Genomic DNA, 27,967 nt, shown 5'->3' with positions numbered 1-27,967 from the left:
ACTATTACTACTATTTATATACCGGTTTTCAATGAAAAATTCTCAGAGTGGTTTTCCAAGGAGGAGGTGGTGGTTCCCTCTCCCCCAGGGGCTCACACTCCAAGAAGAAACACAAGGGAAACACCAGCCATAGCCACTGGAGGGATGCTGTGGTGGGACTCAACTTCAATGAAGCAATCTTGTGAGTGGGTAAGAGTGAGGGCCAAACTACACATCATATTGACTGCATTCTTGACCCTGTGTGTTTGCTTTCCTAAATATACATAACATTTGGGCGGCCTGAGAGGTAAGAACACTTGAGAGTTCTTTAAGAATTCAAATATGACATTGTACAGTAGATGTAGCAAAAATATGCAACTTGTAACTAAAATTGGTCTGCTTACTGGATGACTGGAAGTTAGCCAGTGTAAAGGTAAAAGGTAAAGTGTGCCATTGAATCAGTGTTGACTCCTGGCAACCACAGAGACCTGTGGTTGTCTTTGGTAGAATACAGGCACGGTTTACCACTGCCATCTCCTGCCCAGTATGAGATGATTACTTTCCATATCTTCCTATATTGCTGCTGCCCGATATAGATGTTTCTCATAGTCTGGGAAACATACTAGAGGGAATTCGAACTGGCAGCCTCTGGCTTGATAGTCAAGTCATTTCTCCACTACACCATTAGGAGGCTTAGCCAGTGGAACAACCTTTTAAAAAAGGGATCAAGCAGTGGGCTGAAATAGCCCAACCTCTTCTCAGACAAATTGGTGAAAGCATTATTGAAGCGAGAATTATTGAAACTATGGCGCCGTTTCAAGCAGGAGCCATTTTGGGGTGGAGGATGGGATTTGTTTTTATTCATTTAAAATATCTATACCTCGTACCAAAGACAACCACGGGGCTCTGTGGTTGCCAGGAGTCTACACCAACTCGACGGCACACTTTACTTTACCTCCAGTACACCACTGCTCAGGTGGCTCACAACACATATAAAATAGTTACAATGTAAAATCAGACTAATAAAATTAACCAAATTGAGATAAACCAGTTAAAAATCCAAGCTAAAACCACAATCAGAATTACAGGTTTTAAAATCCCAAATGAAAAGTTATTTTAAAAAACTAAAAACAAAGAATTGTAAAAACTAGAGAACCTACCAGATATAAGCAACAGGTGAAACATTAAAAAGCCTCTTTAAAAAGATGTTTTAGTTGTTTTTTAAAAACCCTGAGGGAGGAAGCATGGCGAAGCTCTTCAGGAAGGGTGTTCCAGAGGTGAGGAGCCACAACCGAAAAGGCTCTTTCACTAGTCCCCGCCAACCAGTTGTGGTGTGCCTGAACCGGTCTGGAACCATGGAAAAGGCCTCCAGACCGGTCTGGAATTTGGCCAGTCCAGTGTTCCGGCAGCGGGGGGGAGTGTCACGTGTGTCACGCGTGCCAGCGGTGACAATGAGTGTGTGCGTGCCACGCCGGGCGCATGTGTAGTACCAGCTTCTACTTACTTTAGAGCTTTGCAGCCAACGATGGGGGCAGGGGCGGCAGGGAGGAACCCTGCCGCCCCAAAAACATTTGTTTAAAGACGAGCGCCGGAGGGGGAAGAGCGGAGGGAGGGGTAAGTACTACCCTCCCGCCCTTAAAGTGACACTCCCCCCAGTGCCAGACCATGCCTCCATGGTTCCGTGCACATCCCTGCCAACCGGATCTCTGTCAGTGGCAGGGTCATAAGCAGAGCCTGAGATGATAAGTGGAGGGCCCTGGCAGGTTCATACAGGTATGGGTGATACTCCAGCCCCAAGCCATGTAGAGCTTTACAGGTCAAGACCAGCACCTTGAATCTAGCGGAAGCAGACCAGTAACCAATGAAGCTGCTGCAGGATAGGTGTGATACTCGTGAAGCGACTTGCACCCATGAGCATCCTTGCAGCAGCATTCTGAACCAGCTGAAGTTTCTGAATATTCTGAATGCATATTAAAAGTGCATTTAAAATATATCAATGGCTTATATTGAGATCATCTGGGGAGGTCTGGTTACAGTTTACAGGTTACAGTTGCTACCAGTTCGTCTGGTGGCAACTCGGAGACGGACCTTCCCTTTGGCTGCTCCAGGGCTTTGGAATGCATTCCCAGTCAAAATAAGAGCTTCTCCATCTCTGCTTGCTTTAAAAGACCCTTAAGAAACACTTATTTCCCACAGGTTTTTAATTAAAACTAATTTTAAACTTTTTCATTGTTTTGCAATCTGAAATTGTTTGAATTGTTTTATTCTGTGTATTGTTTTTAATTGTTTCTATTCTGTGAAAGTGTTTTAATGGTTGTAACTTGGATTATGCACATCGTGCACGCACGCACACGTGTGTGTGCGCGCGCACACACACACACACACACACACACACACACACACACACACAGAGCTTTTGATTAAATAAATAAATAGCCATGATAGCTAAATGGAATTTTTGTGTGCAGTCTGTATCTCTGAGTTCCAGTTATTGCAGGGCAGGTAACTTCAGGCAAGTGCAATTGCCCTCATACTCTACTTGCTGGCTGCCTGGAATCATCTTTCTAGCTGCACTAGATGGATCATTCATCTACTCTGGGAGGACTCTTTTTATTTTTTAGTGGCTGACTAGTACTGCACTGGTGGCTGACATCCAGACTAATGCCACACCATTTTTGGCAAATGAAGAGTCCATTTTAAAGTGACCATGGAAGGGGAGGAGGAGTAGAAAAGGAGCAAGCTGGGGGAAGAGGAAGGGGGGCAGCAGCAGCAAATGAGCTGGCCTGGCCTTCCCCACTGAGAAGGAGGCATGGCAGCAGCACAGCAGGGCCCTCCGACCAATGAGAGGCTGCATGTGCAGAGAGGGCCCTGAAGCAACAGTCTCGTGGGTCCCCCCCACCCCACTTGGATGTATTTAATTGGTTTAGCTGTGGCGCTTATGGTGATGTGGTGTTTCTGTGGGGCTTCTGCAATTTTTCAGCCTTTTCCCCTTATTGCAGCTTTTACACCAATGCAGCCTTTCTGCCAAAAATTATGATTTTAAAAGGAAAGGTTTTATACATTTTAATATATATTTCAAAGTAAATAGGAACTAGCGTTTCATGGTGAAAGTGGAGGGAGTTTCTGGAGAGAGCTCTGCATGGACTTTAACTTTTAAGCACTCTGACAGTATTCCTTCAAGAGTATTTCCTCTGTTCCCAGCATAATACTTTGGCATTTGGAAAGCAGATTAGATGATACCATTACCTCTGAAAACTAGCATTTCCTGGAGCAATTGCATCAGGTGGCATTATGTGTGATTACAAAGGTACTTTTTGAGTGTTTGAAAATGTCCCTCCCACTGGCTACAGAGCAATAATCATCACTGTCTCTTTCCAAGGATATGGGTTGTGAAATGAAAATATTCTGGACTTCCTGAACATAGATTGGGGAGTTCAAGAAGAAAGATCAAATTGCATGGCACCTGCCTTCCAGTCCAGATTAGAACTCATATAAATTCTGAAACTCCCACCTGTTTAAATTAGCAGAAATCCAAAAGAAAAATGGGTGCCCAGATACTCTTCTTTTGGATGCTTTTAGTAGATTCTACTTTACTTCATGAATCAGGTACCATGTCTATATTGTCTAGATTTTGGGGAGGTGGGGTGCTTGTATGATTACATTAAAAATGAAATTTAGCCTGGAAATGGTAGCAGCTTAGCCTAAAAGTCAATGTGCTGAAAATTATTTGACAATTAGGAACAATAAAACTATGTTTATTTATCTCTTGAAGATGTACTTGAGAAGCATTGGTGGGGGTGGGGCTGATATAAGTTCAAAGGTGCTCAAAGTAAAAGGATATATATCAAAATAAATTTTAAAACCCAGTATGTACACATTTTTTACTCCAGGAAATTATATATCTTGCCTATTAAAAGGAGTGCTATAAAGTGCAAAGAGGCACTTTATAAAGGGATGGTTCTCTTATATTTAATTCAATGGACAATCCTTTCAGGGGCTGTTGCTAAAGTCTCTTTTGTGTGTTGTGTTTTGTTTTGATTTGATTTGATTTTGAGCCCTTTGAGGACTGAGAACCATTTTCTTATACATCTTTCTTTGTAAATCGCTTTGAGATCTTTTTAGTTGAAAAGCAGTACTTTTAATAATAATAATTTTGAGCCTCTGTGATTCGCTGGTTTGGTTCTCAGGAGTAAACTATACATTACATACAAATGTGTGTTAAAGCCCTGACAGGTTTCCTTTTAAAGTGAAAAGCAACATTGAGGGATGTGATGTAGAATAGAGAAGAAGCTGCAGGCCATATGAATATGCATAAGCAAAACAGACTATGTGTGAGATATTTTTCTCTCTCTGAATATGTTCTGTGCTCTGACAATCTCACAAGGTTAATGGGGGTTCCTATGATGGCTCTTGTAGGAGCTTGTACAGAAATTTCTGTGGATAAAATCAGTCCTCAGAGTTAAAGCATTATATAGATTGTATGCATCCTTCACCTCCTGCACTGTTGCAAAATAGCCTTAAATCTTGCTGAATGTATTATGGCATTAAGTTTTCTTAACATAGAGAAAAGTGTGAATATTATGTTTTATTTTACTTACTAACATTTCATTTATGTTTTGGAAAGGTGCACAAGAGTTACGTCTAGCAAACGCATGGAACAGATGTGTCGGGAGAGTAGAAGTTTTCTATCAAGGAATTTGGGGGACAGTTTGTGATGACCACTTTGATATGAACAATGCACGTGTAGTGTGCAGACAACTTGGATGTGGCGAGCCAACAACTGTGTATGGATGGGCTTATTTTGGCCAAGGCTCAGGAGATATAATCCTAGATGATGTGAACTGCACAGGAAGTGAATCCTTCCTCTGGGACTGTAGGCATGCTGGCTGGTTTGTGAGTAACTGTGGACACAATGAAGATGTCAGTGTCGTCTGCTCAGGTAACATCTTTGTCCACTTTCAAATGTTGTAGAGCTGTTGCAGTTGCAAACGAACTTCAGATAGACCAAGGCATGATTTTGCAAGCAGAATGTCTGCAAACAAAGCAGCTATTGAATACAAGTAAAACTTCATTTATATAAGCATCCTTGGAGGGCTAGCTTAGATATTAGGCAACAACTGAACAAACAGGAATGTAAATTAGGAAGGGTTATGCTGGCATGCATAACAAATGTATCTGGATAACTGGAAGATTTGAATAACTGAGGATCAAATAGCATAGTTTTCTAATGCACAGCTAGGACAAACAACTGGATCAAATATTCAACTTTTCCAATTATGAGCATGTAGATGCCCCAAGAAGGCAAATATTCCTACACAAAAGTGATGTAATGGTTCACAGCAGACTTAGTACGCTTGGAATTGGGATATTGCAGGTAGGTTAATCTAATATTAATGTTTATTGACAGACAACTTGTTAGCCATCCATAAAGGGAGACAGATACATTCAGAAAAGTGAGGCTACCTTTCTGTGTCCTGATTATTAGTTATAGAATTCTTTTAATCTTATCCATTATAAAACTACTCACAAATCCAACTTAATTCTAGGAGATCAAGTATCTCAGAGGGATAGGAGACTGCAGATGATCTCAGGGCAGTGTACTAAACAGAAATGATTCCCATAAACATGATATATGATAACATTCATAAGTTGTATAGAGATACAATTAAAAAAACAGCAAAAATAATATTTTCTGCCTTAATATTAACAGATGCTGGATTTCCTACTTCTCCACCAACAGGTATGTCTGTTTGTTTAATTATTGCATTTTAAAAAAAAAAATGTACAGTGAGGGAAATAAGTATTTGATCCCCTGCTGATTTTGTCCATTTGCCCTCTGACACAGAAATGACCAGGCTATAATTGGAATGGTAGGTTTACTGTAGCTGTGAGAGACAGAATAACAACAAACAAACCCTCAAAAGCCCAGTGCCCAAAAGTCAGCGATGGATTTACATTGTAGTGAGGGAAATAAGTATTCAATCCCCTATCAACCAGCAAGATTTCAGGCTCCCAGGTGTCTTTTCACTATATGCAGGTAACGAGCTGAGATGAGGAACACCCTCTGTAAGCGAGTGCTCCTAATCCCAGCTTTTACAGTACCTGTATAAAAGACACCTGTCCATAGAAGCAAGCAATCACTCCGCTTCCAAACTCACCACCATGCCCAAGACCAAGACCAACCTCAGGGACAAGGTTGTAGACCTGCACAAGGCTGGACTGGGCTACAAGACTATCACCAAGCAGCTTGGTGAGAAGGTGACTACAGTTGGCACGATAACTCGCAAATGGAAGAAACACAAAATAACTGTCAATCTCCCTCGGTCTGGGGCTCCATGCAAGATCTCACCTCGTGGAGTTGCAATGATCATGAGAACGGTGACAAAGCAGCCCAGAACTACACGGGGGGAACTTGTCAATGATCTCAGGGCAGCTGGAACCATAGTCACCAAGAAAACAATTGGTAACACACTACGCCGTGAAGGACTGAAATCTTGCAGTGCCCGCAAGGTCCCCCTGCTCAAGGCAGCACATGTACAGGCCTGTCTGCAGTTTGCCAATGCACATCTGAATGATCCAGAGGAGAACTGGGCGAAAGTGTTGTGGTCAGATGAGACCAAAATTGAGCTCTTTGGCATCAACTCAACTCGCCGTGTGTGGAGGAGGAGGAATGCTGCCTATGAGCCCAAGAACACCATCCCCACCGTCAGACAGGACACCTTCACCGCATCGAAGGGACGATGGACGGGACCATGTACCGTCAGATCTTGGGTGAGCACCTCCTTCCCTCAGCCAGGGCATTGAGAATGGGTCGTGGATGGGTATTCCAGCATGACAATGACCCAAAACACACAGCCAAGGCAACAAAGAAGTGGCTCAAGAAGAAGCACATGAAGGTCCTCGAGTGGCCCAGCCAGTCTCCAGACCTTAATCCCATAGTAAATCTGTGGAGGGAGCTGAAGGCTCGGGTTGCCAAACATCAGCCTCGAAACCTTTCTGACTTGGAGAGGATCTGCAAAGAGGAGTGGGACAACATCCCTCCTGGGTTGTGTGCAAACCTGGTGGCCAACTACAAGAAACGTCTGACCTCTGTGATTGCCAGCAAGGGTTTTGCCACCAAGTACTAAGACATCTTTTGTGAAGGGATCAAATACTTATTTCCCTGACTACAATGCAAATCCATCGCTGACTTTTGGGCACTGGGCTTTTGAGGGTTTGTTTGTTGTTATTCTGTCTCTCACAGCTACAATAAACCTACCATCCCAATTATAACCTGGTCATTTCTGTGTCAGAGGGCAAACGAACAAAATCAGCTGGGGATCAAATACTTATTTCCCTCACTGTATTATAGTGTTCTAGATTCACAATCAATGAGATTTCAGTTAAGGGAATGGTTACTATTATACCATTCATTCCTGAACACTTCTTTAAAAATTTGCTTATTTCTTCTGTCTCTTTTGACAGGCTCAGCCAATACAGAAACCTCTAGTCCAATCTCATTTCTCACATCTAATGAAGGTATGCATTTTTTAAAAAATGACGAGTTGATGTTAGTCAAAGTTTCTTAGGACCCAACTACAGATTGCATTAAATGAGTAGTTTGACTGTGCGCACGTGCATGTGTGTGTGCATACAGGCATGCGCGCACACAAACTACTCATTTAATGTAAGCTATTTGATGTATTTATTTATTTAAAATATGTATACCCTGCCCCTCCCGTACACGACTGCGTGGAGCGGCCCACAACATTAATAAAATAGATACAATGTAAAATAAGACTAATAAAGGTTAAATTAAGTTAAAGACGTTAATACACTTGTTTAACAAAAAGTTAAAAGATTTAACCTTTTTCATGATGAAAATCACCCTGACAGAAGCTGTTATTTGCTCATGAAGTAGCTACTGGTGCCAATGGCATCTTTCCTGCTGCGGCAGAGAGCAGCATCTGCCAGGGTGATTTTCATCAGGACCGGAGCACGAGGGGAAAGGTTTAAACACCCCCTCCCCACGTGCCATGGTTCCAGTCCTGATTGGTTTCCATACAGCTGTTTATGAAAAATACTAACGCTCATGTATGTGCAGATTGGCTCCCTCCACTGCCTATGTGCTCAAAGGACCTATGTAGCACTTACAATAGCAATAGCACTTACATTTATATACCGCTCTATAGCCGGAGCTCTCTAAGCGGTTTACAGTGATTTAGCATATTGCCCCCAACATTCTGGGTACTCATTTTACCGACCTCGGAAGGATGGAAGGCTGAGTCAACCTTGAGCCCCTGGTCAGGATCAAACTTGTAACCTTCTGGTTACAGGGCGGCAGTTTTACCACTGAGCCACCAGGGGCTGTAGACAATGGTCAGTACGTAAAATGATAATTATTTATAGGCATGTAGAAATATTCATAGATATCAGTGAAAGCATTTAAACTTCGCATAGTTTTACAACATTTGTTTCCACAGAAACTCTTTTTTAGATGTAATTTTGTGGATTTGTGATTTGCTATGCTAGAGGTCCACATCTTAAGGGTCAAGTTATACATTATGCTAAACATGCAGTTTGTCATAATATGTGCTTTGACCCGTCAGATGTGGCTGTGAGCCTCTAGCATAGAAAATCACAACTTGATAAAATTATAAAGAAGAGAGTTTATATGGAAAATAAGGTTGTAACCCTATGCAAAGTTAAACAGCTTTCACTGAAATCTATAGAACATTTCTACATACCTGTTTTAAATGATTGTCAGTTTAGGTACTGATGGAAGATCAATGACTACATGGTTCCCTTGAGCACATAGGCAGTGGAAAGAGCCAATCTGCATGAATATGGAGGGACTCTCCTCATTGAAATGAATGGAGAGGTTTTGCAGGGGGAGAAAGCAGCTACCCACGAATGTCACATTGACTGGTTGGTTTTGGGTTGCCAAAGAAACTCTGAAACTGAATTATCCCTCAAAAATATCTGAGATTCCTAGAAATGTTACGAGCCATTTCTGCTCCATTATGAGCCCAGCATAGTCCCCATTTTTCTGATGTGTTAATCAGCAAGTCTGGTCCTTCCACTAAGCAAAGGAAAGAGACTTCTGTAGGTGGCCAAAATATCTTGGGTTGTTCTTAATTAGTCATGTAAATCGGTCCTCAGTGCTTACTCAAAACAATGAGGATCTGACTTTAATTAGTTGGAACTGGACTATGAGCAAAATCAGGAATTAAAATTGTGTTAATGTTTAGACAAGTTTGTATAATACAATTTGATGTTGCTCTCATTCAGGACTCTCATGTTCTGGAAAATACATGTATGCACGCATCAGCAGAAGCTATCTCTGGTTATTGGGCTACAATGCTTGGGATCTGTATCTGAATTCTTCAGACTCTTTCTGTAGACCTCGGATTACAGAAGATGATGTTGTTTTCAATATACCATTCAGTGGTTGTGGCACATTAAGGCAGGTAAGAACAGTTGCTGTTTTTAATGAAGTTAAGAAAAAAACAGTTCTGACTTTTGTAACATAACCATGTTATGTTAAGGTAGCAACAGTATTTCTTTAAATCATTTTGTGTACCAGTGAAAATACTAATTTATTACATTTCTATTCCACTCCAAAAAACTCAGGGTGGTGCACACAGTTCTCCCCTCACCATTTTATCCTCACAACAACCCTATAAGGTATGCTTGGCTGAGAAAGGGTGACCCCCTTTGGACATAACAGCAAACTGTGGGTCCAAAATTGTCTCCCCAGACTATCACAATCTCAAGTCTGGGAGCTGGCAAAGGGGGCAGGTCTGGCTGCACAGTCCTTTGACTCTGGAAAGACAGCCCTTGCCAGCCAATGGGATAGAAGCCTATGGGAGGAGTTTCCTCCCTTAACTCTGGTTTGGGATGGAATCATAATCTGGATGTAACCATGGAGGGAATGGGCCCTCCGTAGGATGAGTGGAACTCACTACAGACCAAGGGTTCATTCCTAGTTTTGGGGGCAAAATGGGAACCGTGTTGGGTCAGGGAACCATAGTTCTAATCATTTGGACATAATTGGAGGGGGGGGTACCTGAGGTGAGTTTGCCTCAGGTTCTTCATTATGTCCAAAGATGGCCAGTGACTGGCAGAAAGTTACCCACTGAACTTTGGGGCCAAATTGGGATTTGAACCTGGAAGACCCTGTTGCTAATCCAACATTACTACACCACACTGACTTCATATTGACCTCTCACTTTTAATGTAGATAAAGAGTTGAGAGCAAGCCTTGGAGAATACATGCTTCATCTTCTTACTCTCTGGAGTGACGCCCACCCCCCGCCTCGTGCCTTTGGCTACAGTTACGGGAAATGTCAGCACTGCCCTTAATCAGTCTTAATGCTAATCAGGATTCATGTTTAACCAGGACCTGAAACTGTGGATTAAAGTTGACTTCAGATTCTAGCTTTTAGATTTAGATTCTAGATTTTGTAAACCGCCCAGAGAACTTGCGTTGTTGGCGGTACAGAAATGTATTGAATGAATGAATGAAATCCTAGCTAGTTAAGAACAATGCTATCATTTCTTTTAACTGCAGCTAAGGAAGGGGCAGTGAATTTACTTCAGAAAGGGTTATGAGGAGGAACACCATCTTTCTGAATCTGGTCCCTGTTTCATAACCCAAGTTAAGAGAAAGTGTTATGACTGCATTGGTCCTGGGAATGTTTCGCACTTCAAAAAGTATAAATGTGTCTATAACCCATCCCCCTGAATCCAATTTCTTCTCTTCTGAGGAAGTAAACCCCTCTTATTGTTGAAATAAATCCAAAAACTTAATTTTTGTTAAAAGAAAATCACAACATTCCAAACTTTAAATAAGTCACTTTTAAAATAAATATAATGAAAGATTAGTATTGTTTAAATATGGTGGCTGACATTCAAACAAAGTGCTTGTGGAGCAAACTCGCTGGATGTTCTTCAGGGGAGGAGTGATTTTGGGTATTCTCCTCTTCCCCTGAAGCTCCTTGTGATTCCTGAGAATCACAGAATTTGCTGTGCATGTACTTAGACTGGATATCAGTCAGAATGCTTTTATATGGCAATAACTGATTTGCATGTAATATTGACATCAGATGGATTTTTTCTTTCCTTTAGCAGAAGAATAACAACACTATAGTCTATTCCAACATAATCAAGACATCAGCCTCTGGATATATCATTACAAGACAGAGAAACTTTCAGTTTCATATCACATGTGAAATGAATGAGGACACCGTTGTAGAGACAAAGTTTGTTGCCCAAAATGCCATTGACATCACAGAAAAACAGCATGGCAATTACAGTGTGGACCTTTCATTCTACTATTCATCAAGGTTCTACTCTGCAGTTCATGAAAGTCCGTACTACATTTCAATCAATCAGGATTTATACCTCCAAGCTACTCTCAACAGTTCTGATCCAAACCTGGTACTGTTTACAGACACATGTGTAGCATCTCCATATGCTGACGACTTCAAAACTTTGACCTATGACTTAATCAGGGATGGGTGAGTATGTGGGAGATGAATAAGAGGAAACACATCTTAATCTTTAATGTATCAGAAGTGTTAAAAAGGAATTTTCTTCGTGTGTTGAACAAGATGTACAAAGGAGGAGTTGTCTTTCTCTCCAAATGCCAGTAAACTTACTTAAACAAATGGGGTGGATTCAGATGCCACAACAGCACCTGTGGTTGCTGCCACCCCTGGAACATGTACTCTGCCCTCATCCCTTTGCCAGCCTCTACTTTCACTCTCAATAATATGCCAAGATTGGTGCATTTGTACAACACAACCAATCTCGGGATATTCTACCCTACTTGCAGCAGGAAACTCAACCTCTGTAACTTCGATATGAAGTGATTGACAGGTGTTGGGTTCCCTGCTGCAAACAGGACAATATGCCAAGACTGGTGGGTTTGTACAACATGACCAATGTCCACATATTGTTACCGAGACTCAAGAGAGGCTTTCACGTGCTCCTGGGGCTGAGGCAGCTTGTGGCAACCTGCTATTTTACATTTGATCATCGTTTATTGCTCTTTTTATTGTTCAAAAGTGATCCATTTCTTTATACCACTCATTTCTCCAAGTATAAACGATGGAGGCTGCATCCAAAAGATTTAGGCATGTGTGATAAATAGTTTCTGGGGTTTGTCTCAGTTAAACATTTGCTCGCACCTTATTAGTCACTGAGGCTATTCACATGATTGCAGAAAATTGGGCTAGCCTCCGCCCTCCGCTAGCCCGATTTTCTGCAGTTGTCAGAACTACCGAGCTCGGCTGCGAGCCTCAAGTAGCCCACCCCTAAAACCGGGTTTGCAGAGCAAGCACTCCGCAAACCCATGCTTTTTTATCATGAGCAGCCGCAGCGTGGCTCTGTGCCGCAGCTACTCATGAGGAGACCCCCAGAGGGGATGCGAAAAGCCGCCTCCCAGCTCCGGGGGTCTCACCAGCATGCCCAGCGCGCTCGCCTATCGGCCCCCACTCCCCCAGCCCCCGCCGACTCAGTCACGGAGCAGGCAATCGTGTGGACGGCCGATCTGGCCGCCTAGGGCCCCCACCCTGCTCGTGTGCGGGGAGCTGCACAAACTGGGTCTCACTGATCATGAGACCTGGCTCACCAACTAAAACAAAGCCAGTTGAGATGAAATTCCCTCCCCAACAAACCGGCCCACACAATTCATCCAAGACACAAATACAATGAATTTATTGTGAGTAGCCGCAGCGTGGCTCTGTGCCACAGCTACTCATGAGGAGAACCCCAGAGGGGGTCATCCAAGACACAAATACAATGAAAGTTCCCCATGAGGTTTACATAGATATTAAGGGTGTGTACAGACCAAGAGTTTGTGGTTCAGTCTGCATTTGTACCGAACTGCTAGTCTGCGAACAGGTTTGGTCCAGTTCAGCCCAACCACAAACTGATTCAGCAGTTTGAGGCTGGCGGCGAGAAGCACTTTTAAAAGTAAATAAGCAGGTCCTAACCGGTGCTCCAGGCAGCTTACTGGTGCTCCCTCCAGCAGTCCCATGCATGCCACAAAACCTTGGCCCTTGCACACCCCTAATAGATATAAATAAATAGGCTATTTATTTATTTTGTTTATTTATTTATTTGAAATACATAAGGTGCCGCCAAAGCTGGTATTTGTAGTACATGCAGAGGGGCAGTGCAGATGAACAGTGTACACAACCAATCCTTCCCCACCCCCACAATTAATAAGCACATCAGGAAAGTGTCGAGAAGTTGCAAGAAGGTCTAAGAACATGTGTACTTACGTTGCATTCCCATTTTAATTTACATGGGCTGGTTTAACATGTGTGCTTATGTGCTCTGGTTTAACTTCATGGTTTAACATGTGTCTTATGTTGTTAATGTGCATGCTGTTTGAACGTGCATGCTTATGTCTTCTGCTTATTGCATAACATGTGTGATGTTTATGTAGCATAACGTCTGTGTTTATATTTATGTAGCATAATGCACATACTTGCTTTTTATGTTGTTACTGGTTTAATATGCATGCTTATCTTGTTGTTTAATGTGCATGCTTATGTTGCATTCCCATTTTAATGGGAAATACTATTTGAATTGGCCCACAGTTAAATAATATAGGTGTTTCCCAGACTATGGGAAACACCTATATCAGGTAGCAATGATATAGGAAGAAGAAAGGCATCATCTTATACTGCGCAGGAGAAGGCAATATTTAACCTCTCCTGTATTCTGCCAAAGAAAACCACATGACCGTGGTCGCCAGGGGTTGACACCAACTCAGCGGCACACTTTACCTTTACCTTACATTGTTAATAAACAGTGCATCAGCTGGGATCCAAAGAACTGTGCATCTAGTTCCATTTGCCAGATCCAAAAAACAGTACAACTAATTCCATGTTCCAAGGGAACTTTGAGCTTATATTTCTCAACAGAGACCCAGCCTCCTCACTTTCCACAATGTCATTTGCTAATCCACTTTTGAAACGGGGTGGAGGGGCTTTTAAAAACAGTTTGCTATATGCCATGGAGTCTGCTGCTCAAAAAGGTAAACAGATCTCACAGGATGTGCTCAGTCTCTTAGGCATGCCTGAAGCAGCTTTCTAGATGTCACCCACCACCTTAGTTACTTTGTTATTGTTATAGTGGGGTTCAGAATCAGTTAAGGAAGTGCATGATTATTGCACAATTCAGAATGCGGCGACCTGCCTTCTTCTGGGCTCTTATATGATGGTGTGACACCTCTCTTGCAGTCGCTGCACTGGTAACCTATTTGCTTCCAGGTCCAATTCAAAGTGCTAGTTTTCACCTTTAAAACCCTTCCGGGCTTAGCGCCTGTTTACCTTCAGATTTAAAAGACCGCCTCTCCCGGCCAGTCCTGTCCCGTCCTGTGAGATCTTCTCAGGTTGCCCTTCTTTCAGTCCCTGGTCTTAGAGAGGTCCATAATACTAGAGCCCACGAAGGACTTTCTCTGTTGCTGCCCCTTCACCCTGGAACTCTCCCCCACCCCCAGATTCGGTCTGTGTCCTCCCTTTCAGCCTTTAAATATTTATTGGAGACATTTCTTTCCCACCCGGCATATGCCCTTTAATTTAAGTGTTTTTGTTTTTGTGTTTTGTGTTTATATCTCAGATGCTGTTCTTGCTTTGTACACTGCCCTGAGTCTGTGGGTTGGTCGGTAGATAGATAGATCTATCTCAAGCAGCTCCTATGCTCACAAGTGGATATAGGAGATTAAGGATACATTTCCTCCAAACATATCTGCAATTATTCAATGTATTTATATACCACCTTTTAAAAGTCATCATTTTTTCCATATCAATGAATAATAAAACAATAAAAAGCCAAAGAAAAATATCAAGAAACTTCAGCAACAGAACAAGTTAAAATGAGAAATACAGCATTCTCAGTAAAACAATTATTCATATCAGCATGCTTGCATAAAGATTGCATTGTATAGTTTAAGTAACCATGTAAATAAACCTGAGACAACTGTGATTTCTTTTATTTTCAGATGTGTTCGAGATCCTACCTATAAAAAACTGTATTCACCAATGTCTAACACAGTTCGTCTTACATTCAAAAGTTTTAAGTTTCTTCTTGAACACAATCAGGTCTACTTGCAATGCAAAATGGTAGTATGTAGAGCAAATGATTTCACATCCCGATGCAACCAGGGATGTTCCACTAGAAAAAAGAGGGATGTAGGTGAACACCAGGACAAGGTGGATGTTGTGCTGGGACCCATCAAGCTTCAGAAAGAAGCCAATGAAGACAGAAAGCAGGGTAATTTACATTTTTGATTCCTTTTCTTGCTATGGCTATGTCGCTTAACCTATATCCTGAAGTATTCCCTGCGAATACAAGATTACTTCTGGGATCAAAGTGTTGTATATGATAGACTCTGAGGCTCTTCTCATGAGCAAACAGGCTTAGGTAGCCAAGTCTGGGCTTGGCTGCCCATGAGAACGGCCAGGATCCACGCAGATTCTGGCGGTGCCGTGGCACCAAACCCAGCGCCGAAACCCAGCTTAAAGTGAGTGCACCATTAACCCAGACTCTGGGAGCATGTGTCAGCAAGGGGTGCTTGCAACCTGCACTGACACAGAGATGAGCACCTAGAGTGCCAGTCTCCTGGGGGAATCCCCCATCCTCTGCAACGCTCTGTCATCTGTTTAATTTTTGGCTTGGTGAACACATAGTAACATAGGAGTCCATTACACAGTGGAACCATTCACATAGCCCCATTCCACATGGATATGCAAAATATATCTTCCATTCTGTAAAATTTAGCTTTCTGAAACCATGCTCATACTGCTGTATTCCCAACTTAAATTACTTAAATGCAACAAAGGGAATCTTAGGAACTCTAGGTCTGAAAACCTATAATCAAGTTCTTTGCACTCCCCACCATCTTTGAAGGAAGCCATCACAATTATATTTTTAACTCCGTTAATTCTTTGGATCATCCGTACTCATAGATTGATGAGCATCTCTGAGGGATATGCTGGAAAACATGCTCCCAGTGTGGTAGGATAACAGATTTGCCTGTATTTTCAGTGAATGAAATGAGTCTAAATCAATTTAAATTAATGTTGTCAAACAAGCTTGCAAATTGCAGTTCTTAAATATAAAGGTGTGCTATGTGCATGTTTGTCTCTTGATCGCTTGTAGAGGAATGTGTGAACTGGTTCCTTTGAAAAGTATTGTTTGAGAAGTTAAATGGTGATTCTGCAGTATTTGCTCTGAAATAGATGATTCACTCCTGGGAATTGTCATTTTATGTGGTTAAAATGATGAACATTTAAACTAGCTAGCTAGTTGACTAGCTATACTTATGAATGAACATAATTGTCCCCAAGGTTATGGAACTAGCTCCCAGGTGAGATCTGCATGCTTCTGCACCCGCTGCCTTTTGGAGTCTGCCCTTTCCCCTCAAGCCTTTGGCTAGCCATTTGTTGTCCTCCAGCTGCCTTTTTAATTTGGTTTTGTAGTGTACCTGTTTGTCTATTGATTTGTACATTTTGCTGTGCCATTTTCTGATTGTTGTAATAAGTTGTTTGTTCACCACCCTGGGCTCCCAGGATAAAGGGCAGCAAATGCTCATATATCATATATAAATGTAAACGGTGGCTTACATACTGAGGCAAGGAACAGGCCCAGTTACAGACCCACATGTGCTGCTGCAAGGATATAAACAACACAACTACATTCCTAGGGAGGTTGGTCCTTTCTGCTCCTACTAACTCCTGAGCAATTGCAGGCTGCAACAATACTTTCAATATTCTGAATGGAAGGACTGTCACAACCTGCCATTGTGCAGAATTAGTAGGAGCACAACAGACCTGCCTCTGCAGCAGCATGGGTGTGTTTGCTAGATCCTAGCAGCAGTGCAGTTGGGTCCATTACCACCCCCATTTCTCTTATATTAAGCCACTATATATAAAAACTACAAACTTGGAAATTACCAGGGGGGAAATTAAAGGATGGGGAATAAATATATTAAACAAATCCATAAACTTGCACTTGAATGAAGTTTTTTTAATATGTCTTACTCTGCAATTTAGATTCTAACAAATCATTCCAAACTAATTTATTTTTTTAATTTACAGAGCTGGTTAAAAGTGAAAGTCTGGAAAAGGGTGAAGCTCTCAGCCCACTGACTGTTGCCACTGTGCTATTGGCAGCCATGGTCTTTGTTCTCTCTGGCTTTCTTCTGAGAAGTAAACTGAGAAGAAAAAATTACCACCAAATATACTAAGCCCATCATATACCCCAATATATCTGGGATGTGGAATTTCATTAAGCATATCCTGTGCAAAATCCCAAAAGGCATCTGTAGTATGTATTTCTGAAAGTGATTGGTTTCTTCTGAGAAAGTCACTTAAAATGCACTTCATCAATAGACAGGCATGATCACTAGTAGCCACAAGTCAGTTAAGTCTAACTAAGTCCAGGGATTAATTGAAGACAATTAATTCTGAAAGCTAAATTAGTTCTAGCTAAATTAGTTCATCAGCTTTGGTTTAATATCATTATAAAGTGGCTTTCCTTTTGTTAAAGAACATTTGCTTCTACCCTGTACGTATTGTATCATGTGATGTCATTAAAGTCAGAATAGTGGTCATTCTATACACATATTATGCATGTGAATTATATACATCAGATATGCATTGACTAATTTCATGAAGAGTTTTTTTAATGATGTTTAATGAATATTTAGTAGTTAAAAAAGTAAAACTGTCATGGTTTATTGTAACCTTGGTGTGGAAATAGCTGAACAAACAAAATGAGTATATTTTGACTATACAGCTGTCCAAGTTATTAGTTTTGTTACACCACATGATCTAACGTGTAATACCCAGTTCAACTGAAGTACTTCATTTTTAAAACAACCTTTTATTTGTTTCAATGAACTCAAATAGAATGAAAATTACTATATGTAGGATTTGTATTTAATGAGATTGTGGATTGACCGGATAGCAAGCACTTGATTATTAAAGCAACTAAAGCCTTGTCTGATATTACGGCATTACTGTATGGATAATTGCTTTAAACTGAGATCTGGGAGTGATTTCAGTATCATGTTTTCTCTGTGTGACTATTTTTTCTGTTCAATGGAAGCGGTTATCTGAAGGAGATGCGGCGCAGAATGAGCTTGGACATCACCACACTGTTATAAGATATGCTCAGAGGTGCACCTAGGTACTTTTGGAGCCTGGACCTAAAGGCCTTTGGAGGCCCCCCACCTCCCCTGCAAATTAAGCATCATCATGCTCAGACAGGTGACCACACTACCCAGAACAGACTAAAGAGGCCAAGGGGCGTGGGGCTGTGGAGGCCCTGGACTTGGGCCCAGAGGTCCAGGGGTAAGAGCGCCTCTGGATATGCTTGTTGAAGGCACAGGGGCATTTGAGTCCATTATGGTGGGAGCCAAATAGAAAAAGAATGATAATCTGAAGCACCTCCTGAGGAGAGGGGAGGGATATTACACTGAATGAGAATTCTGACTATGTATATTAGAGAGGAAGAACCATATCACTAAGTTAATGTCAAATTACGTGAAACTATTTTGCTTCTAATTATTTTGCAATAAAATGACTACATCTTTGCAAGTTAACAATGTGTGGATTGTTTTAGTAACCTAAAAGACACAGTTTATTTGGATGCTAAAGTGATACGCAAATAACATGAAATAGCTGCTTATTCCACACCTTGCTCTACTCTCCAGTAGTACTCTCCACATTTTCTTCATTCAGCTCCAAAGCTACACATGACCATTTGTATTATTTCACATGCCCCTCTTTCCTCAAATACAAAACTTTTCTCTTTTTGTGCTTATTATTTTTCAACTGTTAAAATTACAATGTGATTTTTCTATGCCATGATTTAGAGGTGGAGAGCAGAACTTAACTTTTAGGATAGATGACAGAGAGAGAGAGAGAGAGAGAGAGAGAGAGAGAGAGAGAGATCAGGATGGGACTCTCAGGACTCATCCAATAACTGGAATGAGATTCAATCCATCCACCACCACCCAGAGCCTCATGCCTGGATTCATCTCCAGGCTCTTCAGTCCAGACACATTTGCTGTCCGAAGCACGCTTGTTAGATGACCCTCAAGAAAACACACATCCAGCTACATACATTCTTTGCGCTCTTTATTTCATTCAAATCCAGCTCTCTCTCTCTCTCTCTTTGCTCTCTGCCTCCTATTCCTCCCCATTCCACACTCTGTGTAGAAGAGTCCTTCAGTCCCTGGAGACTGAGCAGGGGAGAAAGAGAGTTCCTCCACCCCTATATCCAGCCTAGCTAAAGATTGCGAAGAATTGTCTCTTCCTGCTGTGTGAGAGAGCAAGATTTTGCAGCCTGCAAAGCGGCAGCCAGTATTTAAAAAGCAGGAGAAAAGCTGGCCAGTCCAGTTTAATAGCATTGACGCTTTTGAACTTTGGTGCTGGAGAAGACTTTTGAGGATACCATGGACAGCCAGCAAAACAAACAAATGGATCCTAGAACAAATCAATCCAGAATTTTCACTCAAGGCACAAATGACCAGGCTCAAACTATTATACTTTGGACACATTATGTGAAGACCCAGCTCCCTTCAGAAGTCCATAATGCTGGGGAAAGTTGAAGAAAAGAGAAGAAGAGGACGACCAGCAGCAAGGTGTATGGACTCGATTACAACAGCAATGAATGCACGATTGAGAGACCTTAAAGGCCAAGTTGAAGACAGATCATCCTGGAGAGAATCTAGCTATGTGGTTGCTAAGAGTTGACACTGACTTGACAGCACTTAATCAATCAATCAGATCATGATCAGATAGTAGCCTATTGTAGATATCTGAAGATATTTCTTGTGAATTAAGATCCATTCAGAGCAGTTAGAGGAGCACCTGCAAACCTATCTTTGAAGTTTTCATTAAGTGAAGTGTTGGTGGCAGATCTAGCTAACCACATCACTATGACCAGCTTCCTTCAAGGCTTAGTGTAGCTCAGCTATGTATACAGAGCTCCAACTTACTTTTTGTATCTTGCTTAGCTAGACCTAATGGAATCATGATGACTGTAACTTTAAAAAGCTATATATTTTTTGTACTTTCCAATGAAGCTCCCTTGTGCCTTGTTAATGGAGGCAGGAATTGTGAAGGCCGCCTTGAGGTGTACCATGATGGCAGCTGGGGAACAGTCTGTGATGACAATTGGGACTTGAATGCTGCACATGTAGTCTGCAGAGAACTTGGATGTGGAGCTGCGCTGTCTGCTCCAGGAAGTGCAAGGTTTGGTCAAGGCTCAAGAAATATCTTCCTGGATGATGTACAGTGCAGGGGAAATGAATCTTCCCTGTCTCATTGCCCTCACTCACCCTGGGGAACCCACAACTGTGGCCATCATGAAGACGCTGGGGTCATCTGCTCAGGTATTCCTAGGCTAATCTATTTTATTAGATATTTTATTAGAAACCTATTTTATTAGAAACCTGCTGGTTTAAGACCAGTGTTTGGGGTATCTCATTTTGGCTCAAACTCCACAAAGCTGGTAAACTGGAAGCTGATGTGCCACGTGATCAGCGTAATGATTTGTGCAATGTCAGAAACTGTACTCAGTTAAACTTGCCTTCCATGCTCCCACACCTTCCCTTGGTCCAATTCAAGATGAGGAGGATGGAGTGCCTGGCATTATCAAAGATGCCACAGGGTGTCCATGTGGGTGCATAAAGCAAATTGTAAACAAGCACAATTTGCCATGTTGCACACCATCATTATCATTATCAGTGGCGGAGCCAGGAAACGAAGACCCGAGTTCTTCCCCATCACCGGTGGCCCGTGCCATGTGTGCCAGTGACATCCCTTGATTTTACTGGCATCACGTGATGTTACGCACACGTGGGCATGGCCCGTTCACTGGAGGGCTGCACAAGTCCTCTGGATTTCATTCTCAGCCAGCATTTTCTGGCTGGGTGCATTTATTTCCCTTTCTCTCCCTTGATGGAGGGAAGGAAGAAAAATAAATGCACCCAGCCAGCAAACACCAGCTGGGAATGAGCTTTGGAAGGCTTGCACAGGCCCTCCAGTGACCAGGCCATGCCCCCTTTGTGTGTGACATCACTCACAAAAGAGGCTTAGCCCGGTTTCCGGAGGGCCCTCAGGAGCCTTCCAGAGCTCATTCCCAACAAGAGTTTGCTGACTGGGTGCATTTATTTCGCTTCCTTTCAGGGAGATAAAGGTAAATAAATGCACCCAGCCAACAAATGCCGCCTGAGAATGAACTATGGAAGGCTTGAGCAGCCCATCCGTGGCTCACAGCTGGGTTCTTGTACCCGTCCGCTCAATGGTGGCTCTGCCCCAATCATGATTGATCACCTGGTACTTCTGTTAAGGCATCAACCTTAGTTCCGATTTCCTGGATTTATGGCGCTTGAGCCAAAATGAATTTTACTTAACCCTGGTCTTAAACTGGCTCTTGGATATACCCCATGGACCTCAGGTTAAGAACCCGTGCTATAGAAGATATGTCCTGCAATTTCAATGTTAATGGAAAGGTTTCATGTACCATCTATTTTAAAAAGTTTTTCAACTACTTGACTCATATTTAGGCTTCATTTAAAAGAAGTATATATTGTATTTGTAATCCAAGTTAGTTCAAGATTTATTTCTGCTTTACCTGATATAAAAATGCAAGACATTTTATGTCATTTTCTTTAAAAATGATACTAATATTTTGCTTGTTTTAAAGAGCGCTCATTGAGACTGGTTAATGGAAGCAGCAGGTGCGAAGGCCGCCTTGAAGTATTTCATGATGGCAGTTGGGGAACTGTCTGTGATGACCTTTGGGATGTGGAGGATGCAAATGTGGTATGCAGAGAACTTGGATGAGGACGAGGCATTAGAGCCCTACCTAACGCTCGCTTTGGTCAAGGCTCAGGCAGTATTGTCCTTGATAATGTAGAGTGCCATGGAAATGAATCTTCCCTGACTCTGTGTTCACATGCACCTTGGGGCAATCATAATTGTGGCCATCATGAAGATGCTGGTGTCATCTGCTCAGGTATTCATAGTTCAGTATAACTTCCTTCTAAATCAAATGCAGGGTTTGAGTCTTTGGTTCCTCTGCTCATTACATGGAGACCTGTGACTGGTGCTCTCAGAGTATCAAGCTTACTTTAAATCAATCTGAATGTAAAACTATACAATAATACGAACACATACTTTGGAGGAGACCTTTCAACCAGAGGTGCCTGAGGGTTGTTGTGGGGTGGTTTTTTGTGTGTGGTTTTTTTTTGGGGGGGGGGGTTGGCAAAAACAACCATACCGGGTGGGGAGTGGGGAGGACTTGGACAGACAGGCATTGACTCTTTCTTTGCACTTTCATAATTACCCCTCTGAAACATCAATATGCCCCTAAGGCTATTATTTTGCTTCAGGCCAGTCATGTAGAGGACAAGTGAACGCAAAAATTTTGTATGTGATCAGAGTGTTTCAGATTGTTCTCTTTTCAGAGACTCTTGTGGATCCTTGTTGACAGCCTTATTTAAGGGATGTCATTTGTTTGAAAGATACATAAAATCCACAGCAAAAGGAGCAGTCCAAAATGCACGGGGTACATACCACTTGGGGAGTACTCTTTGAGCACTTTAAGGAGTACTCTTTCATTTGCTTCTTTCCTTTTCAGTGCTTCCTGTTACCATGTTTGCTCAGGCCTGTGGTTATTATCATGCACTGTGACTATGCCTTTGATCTGCATGGGAATGGGGAAATTGCCCCAAATTGGGTACAAACATGGATACAGCAATAAGAAGTTTTAGTATGGTTATTGTAGATAAAGGCAGATCAGATTTAAAGTACCCAAAAGAGAGCAAAGGAGCCTAGGGCAGATTTCTTCGGTGGGAGGGAGATTACGTTTATTAAAGAACATAAGTACACAAGACAAAGCAGCCATTAGCAACCTCTTGGAGCGCCAGACAGAAGTGGCAAACTTCAAGATGCTCATCCTTAAGCAGAGCACCAATGAATGCAAGATTGAGATTACCCTAGCATAGAGAAGAGCAGGAGAGAGATGAAGATGACAGCAAAAGCAATGATAGAGATCGAGTTACAATCAATATACTTCTCCTAGCTTCTAAGTGGGTGGTGAATGCTGATTTCAAAGTTGTCAGCTAACCAAGGGGAGAAAAGGGATGGATAAGTTTTGCAGTAAGTTCTGGAGCTGGCTTGAGTTGCCCGGGTAGTCCAGAATAAAAGTATGGGGTTTCATGCTGACCCACTTCAGGGATAACTCAACCTCAGTGGAAGTGGCAGGGAAGGGGAAAGGGAGCTAAGTCAGCAGGATTTCTGGCATTATGAAAAAGCACCTCAGAGCCACCATTTCCCCCAGCAGAAACAGATTTAAGGAAGATACCCCAGGAACTATCCAACCAAAGTCTGTAGGACAAACTTGGGGCACATGGAGGTATCTAGGGCACAAGGGGGAAAGCACAAATGCTTTGCAGTTTCTCTCCCCCCCCCCACATGGATCACACAGACTAAGGCAAAAGCACCGTCCTTTATAGGGATTTTTTGCCCTGAGGGGCAGGTTAGATGGGGCTGCCCATTCTGAAAATGGCTAAAAACAGAAGTTTGGCTGAGTTAGGGCTAGTGCTACCCATTGCTCCTATTCAGGTAACTGTACCAACAATAGGCTGGTAGTTTTGACTAACTTTATTAGTAAATGATTGGAGATGCTCCAGCAATTATTCTGGGATTAAAAACAATTATTCATTGTTTTTGCTTCTGTGAGAAGGGAGACTACCCCCAGAAAAGCATCAGCAACTCACATTGTTGCCAGATCTGCTTATCCCCTCAAGCAGGCTTGCTGATTTAGTGCCTATGCCCTTATCAGACCATGGTGGCTCTTCATCCAGCCCTTTCCTTAGTTAGACTGGTATTGCCATTCTTAGCCCTTTGCAATTTCTTTTCTTTATTTCTGGGGCACTAGGAAGGCCAAATCATGCCGACTGCATACCTACATTTAGGACCAAATAATGGAGGCAATGTAGCTGTGAAAAGAAAAAGAGAGAGGGAAAGTGGGCAGAGGCTGGCTGCTCTTAACTCTCCCCTTTGTCACTTCTTTTGAATGGATGAACCCCCAGTCTCTACTCTACCTGCTCACACCAGTTCTGCACATTGTTTTTTGAACAAGAAGGAAGCACGTCTAGGCACTTTCCAGATTAGACCCTGCAACGGGGTCACGACGTATCACTGAAGTGTGCTTCCACACTTCCACACTGGAGTGTGCTTCCACACTTCCTGTGTTGTGACACCACAGTCCTGACGCTGACAGCAGCGTTCATATTTCGGATGCCTTGTTTCAAATTTAATTGCTGCGATTTAGTGCTATTACGTCGTTTATCCAGCATTAAAAAGTTGTTGTTTTTTCGGGTTGTTAGTTTTTGTGAGACTGCTCCCCCTGCAGGTTTTACATTTTGAATGTGATTTGCCCAAATGAGGCATTTTTAGCCACTTTTAAGCAGCTGATCTAGAAAGCGCCCTGGTAGGAAGATTGGTTTTAAAGAACACTTTTGTGTGATTGTGTAGTGCTTGCTCTGAAACTTATTAGAGAATTGGTACCGGCCCGTTTAATCATATCCCTTCATGCTGCTTTGCTTATATTAATAATTATATTAAGTTTATATTAATAAACTTCCCAGCAGCCGCTATTAGTGCTTCAGGAGAAAGCTACAGATATCTGGGCTATACCCTAACTTTTCAATTGCAATTCTGAGTGGAGGAGTAACAGAGGAAGACAGAGCAGAGCAGAGCAGAAGAGAACCGGAGCAGAGGGAGGTTTATTCCCAGTTGGGATCATGATGCCAGCTGGCAAGGACATTTCCCCACTCCCAGCTGATATCTATCTGCACAAGGTAAAATGTCTGGTAGAACCAGAGCTAAGCATCTGTCTTCTTTATTGAGTGGAGGAGTAACAGAGGGAAAGAGAGCAGAGCAGAAAAGAACCAGAGCAGAGGATTCTCATTTTTTAAAAAGGTTAGAGTATCTTACAACTGTGTAAGATACACAATAAACAATAAAATATTGTTGTTTGTGGTCTATGGAGTATATCTAGAAAGTTTGTGTGAATGTTATCCCTCCTTCTATTGCTGTAACTTTGTTGTCCACCCTTTCTACAAAAAATCACAAAGGTACCCTTGTGCTCATGTCAAATGGCTGCTAAAGAATCGCAGAATCTATTTGGAGAGGAAGCAAAAAGGACATGGCAAAGATATTCAGCATAGCAGAGAACAGTAAATTCAGGAGGCAAAGTGCAGCTTGAAGAAGAAAGTTCAGGATTAGAAAGAATTAAGCATAAATTTTTCAAGGAATCTAACAAACCAATAAAACCTAAAATCAAGTTCTGTACCATATTTACCCAGATAGAAGATATCCCTGAATTTAAGATGAGCCTTAAAAAATAGAGGTTAAATACAGGTTATTATATCTGTATTTAACTTCTGTTTTTATACAGGTTATACCTGCATTTACCCAAAAGGAACAACACTCTGCATTTAAAATGACCCCTCAATTTCTAATATCAAAGGAGGGGACTAGTCTTGGATTCAGGTAAATACAGTAATTATGATAATCTGAAATATAACAAACTCAGTTCCTGAGGTTATTGCAACATTAAAGTTCTACAGTATCTGTATGACAGGCAAACAAAATGAATTATTGCCTTCAACATCTTGCCCAAATTAACAATGCTATTGTTGTGTTCTCTCTTCACAGGTGTAGTGTAAACTTTCAGACCTGGTAAGTTTCTCATGGGTTCCCGAACAGCTTTGGACTTGCAAAGAAGTGGAGGGAATATTTGCTATATGTGGCTCATAGTTTCCAGTTCCATGCTTCTCTGTAGTATCTGAATTCTTGCATCTTCCCACCACCATGGTAATGAGATATGTTAGGCTATCCCACAGGTGCAACATTGATTCAGGGAGGCTTCAGAGGAAGGAGGGGGAAAGGGAGGTGGGGTAAATATGGGAACAATATGTGCACACGGTGATGAAGATTTGGGATACCCAAGTTTAATCCATACTGTTTCATCATGGGCTTCTTCAGTGCTCGGTTTTGATTTTGTAACTGTTAACTTTTAAATAAAGGCTTATCAATAATATAGGTTTCAGCTCTCAGTATTCTGGGGAGGTCCTCTGTTTCATATTCACAAGCTTGTAGCAAAAATGTATTGTTATTTGCTATTGCTGTTTTATGGCATTTAGTTTTCACAACAACCATGTGAGAAAAGGTAACACTGGTGACACCAATATCTATCTAGTGAAAATGAACAACAAAGGACATTTCTGGGAAAGAATGTTCTTTCAGAAAGAAACATAACAGTATTTTTCACATTAATGTTTCTGTCCTAAATAAAAACAATGTTTACCCTCGATAGGTAAAACAGCAGAGCACTAAGGAATGAGCACATACTCCAGTTACATAGTAGGTAGCAGAGGATGGTTTAGTTGTTGCAGCTATTTAGAGAAAACACATGAAGATCCTTGTAGAACTAAATACTAAATATTTATTGGTTAAATACATTTGGATAGGAAAGACCTAAATCTAATCTAAAGGACTACATAATGGATAGGTAAGGAGAGAGAGAGAGATGTTTCTATCTGCTCTCTAGGAGGAAAGGAAGGATTGTGACTCAGCAGAGGAAGTGCGGAAGAGTCAGATCAGGGGTCATAGAGTAGAGACAGGTAGAACAATCACAGAGACCTTTATTCGCTATCTCTACTCCCAATGCCCCTAGTGGTCATTAGGATAGTTGGTGCAAAAGGTCGATGCACTGGAAGTCCATCTCCAACAGTATCCTGAGAACATGAGTCTATCGATCAGGTGGGCTCAAGAGCAGAGACAAAAGAGCAGAATCAAGAGAGGTTCCCTAACTTACTACCTCTACTCCTAAAGCCTCTAGTAGTCAGTAGGATAAACAAGTGCTTGAGTTATATCTCCAACCTCTCTAATATTCAAACTCTGTTCTTTTCCTCTATGAAACTGGTGTTGAAATACAATCATATAATTGCTGTCACACATTTTAGCATTGCAGTTCTGTACTAAGCAGCTTACTTAAAAGTAGGCTTAATTAAAAACTGTTAAGCTATTCCCATGACTGGCAAAAACTGGGCTAGGGAAGCCTAGCCCGATTTCTCCCGATCGTGAATAGCAACGGGAGCGGAACAGCTCCCAGCGGCGGCTAGCCTGCTTACAGAATCCACTGATAAACCCGGGTTTTGGGTGCTCGCCACACTGACTCATGAGTAGCCTCTCTCCTGGGAGGCTACAACAAGCCTCCCAATGTCGGGAGTCTCCCCAAAAGACACTGTGCACTCACGCTGTGCCTTATGGGTCTTCTGGGGGCCAGGAGGCCCCTGAACCCTGCCGCCCCAACTGGCTCTGTAATGGAGCTGGTAATCATCTGGGCAGCTGATCCAGCCACCCAGGGAGGGCTCCATGATAGTCTGCTTCCTCCTCACAAAAGAGAGTGGCCACCTTACGCGATCGTATCGCTTCATTGAATACTTAGATTCCAGTTTTCTGTTATAATTTATTCCCATAAATGTTTATGCCAGAGTGAACAAGATGGCAACTGCTTTTAGGTAGGTAATGCAATCCTTTTAACATGATCCCTTCTTTCATGAACCGGGAAACTTTCCCCCCTGTCAAAAATGGTTGAATAAATATACTCAGAACTGCCTTTATTTTCATTAGATTGTTTCCAATGCTCTTAACATTTATTTAAATGTTGACTTAAAAACATACCTAGTAGACCCACCCCCCCGCAAAAAAAAAATCCACAGTGTTCTTTCATATGGGGAAAAATTGGGTTTACATTTTTCACAAATTTCCCTGTATGACTAAGATAATTACAGTCTCACATATTTAATACAGAAGAAACCTCAGTACTCTCCACACCTCTCTAATAACATGGAAATGGAAAGGAATCACAAGGGTGGACCAATGACATGGTTTTCCCGCAA

At 42.0% G+C, this 27,967-nt stretch overlaps 1 protein-coding gene across 1 annotated transcript in view; it reads left to right on the top strand.

The window, feature by feature from the left end:
• Positions 1-21,836, top strand: part of DMBT1 (deleted in malignant brain tumors 1) — a 92,766-nt gene extending 70,930 nt beyond the window's left edge. Inside the window, 6 exon segments of the mRNA XM_053308984.1 lie at positions 4,604-4,918; positions 7,444-7,497; positions 9,250-9,428; positions 11,092-11,480; positions 14,978-15,249; positions 21,697-21,836. Of these exon segments, the coding sequence (XP_053164959.1) occupies positions 4,604-4,918; positions 7,444-7,497; positions 9,250-9,428; positions 11,092-11,480; positions 14,978-15,249; positions 21,697-21,836 (1,349 nt within the window).
• Positions 21,837-27,967: the final 6,131 nt, after the last annotated feature.

The sequence above is a fragment of the Hemicordylus capensis genome, chromosome 3, assembly GCF_027244095.1.
Source record: "Hemicordylus capensis ecotype Gifberg chromosome 3, rHemCap1.1.pri, whole genome shotgun sequence".
NCBI lineage: Eukaryota > Metazoa > Chordata > Lepidosauria > Squamata > Cordylidae > Hemicordylus > Hemicordylus capensis.
Note: the sequence above shows the minus strand (reverse complement) of the source record. Positions and strands in the feature narration are given on the sequence as shown.